The sequence below is a fragment of the Chrysochloris asiatica genome, unplaced genomic scaffold (assembly GCF_000296735.1).
Source record: "Chrysochloris asiatica unplaced genomic scaffold, ChrAsi1.0 scaffold00080, whole genome shotgun sequence".
In the NCBI taxonomy this organism is placed as follows: domain Eukaryota; kingdom Metazoa; phylum Chordata; class Mammalia; order Afrosoricida; family Chrysochloridae; genus Chrysochloris; species Chrysochloris asiatica.
The window spans coordinates 876,951-885,079 of NW_006408598.1; the positions used below are offsets into that span (position 1 = coordinate 876,951).

The window sequence follows — 8,129 nt, forward strand, 5'->3', positions numbered from 1 at the left end:
AACAGAGGACCCTAGGACCATCAAAGGAGAAGAGCATGAGTGGAACATGGGACCCTAACCAGAGAAGCAGCAACACCAGAGATGGAGGCAGAGGTGATGGTACTGATAGAGCAGCTGAGGACTCTGGACTCTTGGAAAGAGAAAGGTTGCGTGCTGGTGGCCAGGAGGTTGGCTTGCAGAATGTGCCCTGTAACCAGTTGTTTACATGATTTTATATATATATATGAGGAAATGTTTCCAGAATGCTGGAGTAATGACCTAGAAAATCTGTTTCCCGTGAAAGCAAGGAGAACACTGGCAGAAATTGTCAAATTAACTTTTTCAGAGCTCCGAAAATTAACCAAATATATGGTAGAGTGAATTACTTATATGGCACTTGTAAAGTTATTCACAGAATAATGTGCTAGACCACAGGGTCTGTTTGAATAGCAAGGTTCTAAACCACCAGTCACTCTTTGGAAACCCTGTACAGGGTCATTTATGGATTGGAACTGACTCAATGATGTTAACAACATCAACAACAAAATTATACCCAAAAATCCAAACCCAGTGCCACTACTGAGTAGATTCCAACTTGTAGCAGCCCCATAGAACAAGTATAACTGCTCCTTAGTGTTTCAGAGATGGTCAAGAGATGACCTTACCTTTCTTCTAGGGAGTGGTTGGTGGGTTAAAACCAACAGCCTTAATGCCCATCAAATGTCTGGGTTGTTTTTGTTGTTAAGCGCCATCAAGTCAGTTGCAACTCATAGCAACCCTGTATTGGGTTTCCCAAGAGCAGCTGGAGGATTTGAACTGCTGACCTGTGGTTAGCAATCCAGTGCTTACCCTGTAGTGCCACACCAGGACTCCAATGACTGGGTGTTGTTGTTACTGGTAAATGCTATCAAGTTGGTTCCGACTCATAGTAACCCTGTATAGGGCTTCTAAGGAGCAGCTGGTGAGTTTGAACCTCTGACCTTGCAATTCAAAACAGTCTAGTGCATAATCCAGCAGTGCCACACCAGGAATCCTGGGTAGGACTATTCAAATGTGAAGCTCTTGTGGCCTACCACAAGATAGCTTGCAAATAATATTAAAAAGGGGCAGGGGAGCCCTGTGGGAGCGGGACCACGTAAATAAGGTGTATTGAACCCTAACAAGGGGATTGGTTAATTTTGCCTTCCTGATAGGCTTAAATGAGCCATCTTAGAGGAGAAAGGGGGAATCCCACTACTATCAAGAAAGAAGCACCAGGAGAGGGGCGTGTCCTTTGTACTGGACATCACTGAACTGAACCTCCTCAATCCCGGAGACAACAGTGACACCAAAAACAGCAAGAGATGAGAAGCAGTGGCAGAGAAATGGCAGCAGCAGAGGCTGTAAGTTCTGTGAGACCATTGCAACGAACAGTCAAGCCCAGCAAAGAAAAGAACGTCACAGAAGGAACAGTTGGAGTCAGAATTGGTAAAAGGACTGGAGCGTGCAGGCATGTTTGATCTCTGCCGCATAGAAAAGAGCTTTGGGCAACTAATGCTGATGATCTTGATTTTCTCTCCCCTTGTGAAGTTAGAGGTGATCAGATGACAGTGCATTTTTAGTGGCACTGTAAGATAAGCACTGAACCGCAGCACAGTTTGAACTGAAAAGTTGGCAGTTCAAATTCAACAGTTGCTCCTTGGAAATGCTATGCAGGGTCGCTATGAGGTCGCTCGATGGCACTTAACAGCAACAACAATCTAAGGAGTGTTTATTCAAGGGGGGAAAAAACGCAAAAGAACAAAAACCCAGCTTCCTCTTGATAAAAACTGCAAGCCTCTTGAAAGTTTAACCAATTATTCCCATTCCTCTCCCTAGCTCGATGGTACCTTGAATACCAAGATATTTAAGGCTCCAGCTACACTGAATGACTGCTGTTATTAAGTGCTGTAGAGTTGATTATGATTCATAGTGACCCTGTATATGGTTCCCAAGGAACAGCTTGTGGTTTTGAACCACTGACCTTGTGGTCTGTGGTCCAGTGCTTATCCTACAGCACCACACCAAGAGCAGGTACCAAAACGCACTATCCTCTGTTTTCATATATGCTTTGCTCTCTGCCAAGTACACTTTCCTGTGATGCTCTCATGTCTAACAATCAAATCGGTTCCAATTCATAGCAACCCTGTATAGGGTTTCCGAGGAGTGGCTGGTGAGCTTGAACTGCTGACCTTGTGGTTCAAACCAGCATTGCAGTCTAGTGCATTAACCTGCAACACAAGTTTCAGTTTTCTGCTTCCATGTCACTTCTTCCCTAACTCCCATTTCTGTAAATATCCCCTGAATATCCTGGGATGGGGTATGGTAAATGTGGATCCACCCTTCCCTTTTCTCCCCTTCCTCAGTAGGGTCTGTGACATCAGTAAAAAGTAAAAAGGAGCTAGAACATCAGAAGGAATTTTAAAATTTGTACTCTAAATATGAGTTCTGCTGAAGCAAAAAAAAAAAAAAGGCCTCCTGGTGAAATCCTTTCCGAGCATGAAGAGGATTCTCTGTAGATAGTCTGGCTCCTGGTTCTCTGTCCTTGGGCCTGCCCTCCACAAGAGCCTCTTCTTCAAGCCCATCACTCCCTTTAGATGTTGAACCTCCTTCCTGGACAGATAGGCCTTCCTCCAAATTCACTTGTGAGTAACAATTCAAAAACCCACAGGCCATCCCAGAGTGGCTTTTTGCATACTGCTCAACAGAACAATTTGGATAGGGCTTTGACCCTCAAATCCATGTCCCCAGTTAATTCTTCTCACTAGTTTTTGTGGCAAATATACCTCTTTATTCTCAGAGACAGAGTTTAAACTAGTAGTTCTCAAAATCTATTGTGCATAAGAATCCCTCAGGGAGCTGTTTTAAATACAACAATTATTGGGTCCCACCCCAAGGATTCCAATACTTTAGATCTGTGGAACACATTGCCAAACCCTAAATGCAAATCAAAAGATCCTATTTTCCTAAACACCCATGATTTGCAATGAATGCCACCCCCTCAAAATGGAATGAGCACTTTGAGTAATAATGCAAAAGGCAATAGTTTCTTTTGTTCTTTGCCTCCTTTATCACTATGCTTCTTTGGACCTGTTAAAAATAAAATAAATAAAAAGTGGGATCATTACTGATCATCTCTTAGTGGTTGTTTTCTTGACTACACTAAAGTCTTAATATTATCATTTGATCTATGTTCTTAGAAAAGGCATCTCTTCCATAGATGGGGTAAGGATGGAGGGCAGTTTACCCTTCTAGGATGCAATCATTCATTTCTTCATGTTTCTCAAGGACAAGTCACTTGGCATCACATGTAATTGCCTTTTAATGAAATTATAATAATTGATATATCTAAAGCATTTATGTGATAATAAGCACACAGGATTATCTATAACTACAATATTTTATTAATGCTAAAATACAACTCCTTAAAACTTTAACAACCTGAAATAAGGATATACGTTACAATCAGCACCACTTGGAGAAATACTGTATTATTTTTGTTCCATTCCGTTGTGGCTCCTTCATCATTACACCTCAACACATGGCAATATAGTAGGTGCTCAGTGAATTGGTGAATGAACACATAAACAAATCCTTCCTGATATTCACACCACCCCCTTCCATACGCACAGATAGCATGTAATTCTCTCTTCTGAATCTCCAAGGCACTTTGGTCTGATCTGTTTCCATGTACAAAAGCCCCCAGGTTATAAAGTTTCAATTTATGGACAACTCACATTGTTGTTAGGTGTCATTGAGTCAGTTCGGACTCATAGTGACCCTATGCACAACAGAATGAAACCCTGCCCAGTCCTGCGCCATCCTCGCAATTGGTATGCTTGAGTCCATTGTTACTGTCATGGTGTCAATCCATCTTCTTGGGGGGGGTGTCTTCCTCTTATTCGCTGACCTTCCATTTTACCAAGCATGAGGTTCTTCTCTAGGTACTGATCATATATCCTAAGTATGAGTGATAAAGTCTCACTCTCCTGACATCTAGGGAGCATTCTGGCTGTACTTCTTCCAACACAGATTTGTTTGCTCTTCTGGCAGTCCAGGGTACTTTTAATATTCTTCTCCAACACTATAACTCAAATGCATCAAATCTTTTATGTCTTTCCTTATTCATTGTCCAACTTTCACGTGTATATGAGGCGACTGAAAAGACCATGGCTTGGGTCAGACACACCTTAGTTTTCAAACTGACAACTTTGCTCTTTGACACTTTAAAGCAGTTTTATGTATATTTGCCTAATGCAATAAATTGCTTGATTTCATGACTCCAGCTTCCATGAGCGTTGCCTGAAGATCCAAATAAAATGAAGTTTTTAGCAACTTCAATCTTTTCTCTATTTATCATATTGATTCAACTGTGGGAATTTTTGTTTTCTTTGCATTGAGGTGCAATTCATACTGATGGCTATAGTTTTTAATCTCCGTTAGTATTTTAAGCCCTCTTCATTTTCAGCAAGCAGGGTTGTATCATCTGCATAATGCAGGTTTTTAATGAGTCTTCCTCTGATCCTGATGCCACATTCTTCTTCATATAATCCGGCTTCTCAGGTTATTTGCTCAGCATACAGAATGTGTAATTATGGTGAAAGCGTACAACGCTGGTGCACACCTTTCCTGATTTTAAATTACTCAGCGTCCCCTTGTTCTAACAACTGCCTCTTTCTTGGTCTTTGTACTTTTTCATGAGCACAATTACATGTTCTGGAATACTCATTCTTTACAATGTTATCCATAGTTTGTCATACCCAAACAGTTTAAAGCCTTTGCAAATCAATAAAGCACAAGTAAACATCTGCTTCAGCCAAGATCCATCTGACATCAACAATATCCCAAGTTCCATGTCCTCTTCTGAATCTGGCCTGAAGTTCTGGCAGTTCTATATTGGTGAAGATCATTTTTAAATGATCTTCAACAAAATTACTTGCATGTGATATTAATGACAGTGTTTAGTGATTTTTGTGTTCCATAGGGTCACTGCTCTTTGGAATGGGCACAAATACAAATGTCTTCCGATTGGTTGGCCAGGTAGCTGTTTCCCAAATTTCTTGGCATAGATGATTTCCTCTAGTGCTGCTTCCGTTTACTGAAAGATTTCAATGTGTATTCCATCAATTCCGGGAGACTTGTTTCTCACTAATACCTTCAGTGCATTTTGTACTTCTCACATTGGTTTGATTATATATAGTTCTTAAAATGGTTGAACATCGACCATTTCCTTTTGTTATAGTTAACTCTGTAAGGAGCTCTGGTAGTGTGGTGATTACAAATTGGGCTGCTAACCTCAAGATCTGCAGTTCGAAACTACCAGCTGTTCTGTGGAAGAAGATAAGGCTTTCTGCTCCCATAAAGATTTGCAGCCTTGGAAACCCTATTCAAGGTCACTATGAGTCGCAACCAACTCTACAGCACTGGAGCACCACAACTCTGCATTCCTCCAGTCTTCTTTTGATATCTTCTGCATCATTGAATATTTTGCTCATGCTGTTATTGTTAAGTGCTATTGAGGCTGCTCTGACTCATAGCGAGTCTGCATAGGGTTTCCGAGGAGTGACTGGTGAGCTTGAACTGCCGACCTCACAGTTCAAACCAATATTGCAATCCAGTGCATTAATCTGCAGAGCCACAACAGGATTCCCATTTTGGCCACAGAATCCTTCAATATTGAAAGCTGAGGCTTGCCCTTTAATGTTATGTAAATCTGTCCTCACTTTGAAATGACTAAACCAACCTCTACTTAAAACAAATTCTTTATCACAATCACCTTCAATTGCCGTATGTGCAACTTCTAAATCATAAAAATTTAAGCCCCAAGCTTTTTCTTGCACTAAAATCCAAAAGACAAACCCATTGCTGTGCAGTCAATTCCCACTGCTAGCAACACAATACTCTATAGATGCTATGAACCTAAAATACGAACCATATGTACCTGTTCCAACATACCTACACATTTGACTAAAACATACACTTAGGAATAGATCTCACTTGTAAACTGGAAAAGACCTGTATTTCTATATCAAACTACACAGTGCCTAACTTACTAGCAGAATGAAGGCAGAAACCTTATTTATCTGAGGGTCACCATACAGTTGCAATATTTTGCAGTGCCTTCCACATAGGTGCCTCAATAAAAGTGCTTTAGGTGCAAGAAAATGTGCAGCTTGTTGTCCTCTCATCTGCCAGGCTGTGAGCTCATTTACATATTGATACTCAGTAAGTATTGAATGAGGCACACCAGCCTTTCTTCACTCCTAACCAGTCTAACACAACCTCACTCTCCAACATAAACCTATTACAATGTGACACTTAAAAGACAAACAGCAGAAGTTTGTGGGGTTTTTTGTTTTTTGAAATTGCTGATTATAATAGAAATGAGGGTAAAATGGAGTACACGTGTTATTTGCACAGAAGTTCTTTCTCCTTGAGAAAGCTGGGTCTACACCTTTTAAAATTCTTGATGCCAAATTAAATCAGAATCTCTGGGGACTCAAATAGCAGGGCTTTTTTCTGACTTCTTGTTATTGTGATGTGCCGTGGAGTCAATTCCAACCCATAGCGACCCTGTACAGGGTATCCGAGGCTGTAAATCTTTGCATGAGCAGAAAGCCTCATCTTTCTCCCACAGAACAGCTGGTAGTTTAGAACTGCTGACCATGAGGTTCGCAGCCCGATTCATAATCACAGTGATCAAATTCATTGTGATTCTGGGTTTTACAGAGAACTCAGTCATAGTAGCACTGGTAAAGTAGGACACCATGTGTTTCCAGAACATTACTTTTAGATTGAGTTTTAATCCTTAGCTTCCTTTTTGCCACCCAATTTCAACTAGTATTTGGGCCTATGCTTTGATACAAAAACTTTTTTCAGTGTGTGCTTGTATGAAATGAGTTGTCCTAACTTGTATTTCATCAATCAGAAAATAATTTCTAAGTAACATTAAATCTCTTATACCTGAGATTTGGATCTTGCCAGAGGCAAAGAGTTTTCTGGTCTTGTCTGACTTGTTTTTTAAAAAGGTGCGCTGACTTTAAGCTAGTCTGGTAGCGTAGTGGTTATGAATCAGGCTGCGAGCCACAAGGTCAGCAGTTCGAAACTACCAGCGGTTCCGCAGGAGAAAGATGAGGCGGTCTGCTCCCATAAAGATTTATAGCCTCGGAAACCCTGTGTAGTCACTATGAGTCGGAAACAACTTCACGGCACATAACAAAAACAACAACAATAATCTTGTGGTGTGATCAAGAAGGAAATTTATGTGGGACAACTGGTGAGCTAGCTTCACAACACAGAGCAGTCAATAATTTCTTCTTGAAAGTGTCTTTAAAACTCATTCTGTCTAGAAGGCCAAACTGGTGATAGTTACATTCTATTAAGTTACTCCAACACTAAGCTGTTAAGAGCCATTGAGTCAATTTCAACTCACAGCGATCAGGATATGGTTTCTGAAGAGTGGATGGTGGGTTTGAACTGTCAACCTTGTGATTTTATCCTATAGCGCCACACTAGGACCCAACAATAAGTCAGTAAGTATCAATCCAGCTTTGTGCGTGGACAACTCAACATTTTTGTTATTCTGTGCATGCCCATGTCCATCAAAGTGTTGTATTGATTTTGGCATTACAAATAAATTTTAGATAGTAGGTAAATTTGCAAATACAGTAATTTGTGAACAAAGAAGATCAATTGCATGCTGCAAACTCCTGATATTTACAACTATCTTGTAACAAGCACCCTGTACCATCATCCATCTTTTACAGAAGAGGAAATAGTCTAGCACAAGCCGAGCATTGTAGAGGCTTGTTAAATCATTTAAATAGCTCCAGAAAAACCTACATTGACTACATCACTCATCTTGCAAAATCCTTTATGAGCTTTCTCAAAGGAGTCCAGCACATTGATTAAGAGCATGGCCAAGCTCATTTTGTCACATACAAGACCAAAGTCAAATACTGGCTGTCATTTACTTAACCTTGGAGAAATCATAAGCTGTTACCCTATCTGAAAAATGGGATTTTTTTTTTTTTTTTAGTACTCCTTCTCGGTAGCTGGGAATATAAAAATGGTAGCGTAGTGGTTACGAATCGGGCTGCGAACCTTAAGGTCAGTGGTTCGAAACTACCAGC

General features: G+C 40.6%; 1 protein-coding gene across 1 annotated transcript in view; it reads right to left on the reverse strand.

Moving 5' to 3' along the window:
* Positions 1-2,998: 2,998 nt before the first annotated feature.
* The window catches only part of NDUFAF5 (NADH dehydrogenase (ubiquinone) complex I, assembly factor 5), a 67,746-nt gene continuing 62,615 nt past the window's right edge, over positions 2,999-8,129 (reverse strand). The window contains exons 9-10 of the mRNA XM_006865642.1: positions 5,741-5,836; positions 2,999-3,087 (exon numbers count right to left, since the gene is read on the reverse strand). Coding sequence (XP_006865704.1) covers positions 2,999-3,087; positions 5,741-5,836 — 185 coding nt within the window. The remainder of the gene's footprint in view (positions 3,088-5,740; positions 5,837-8,129) is intronic.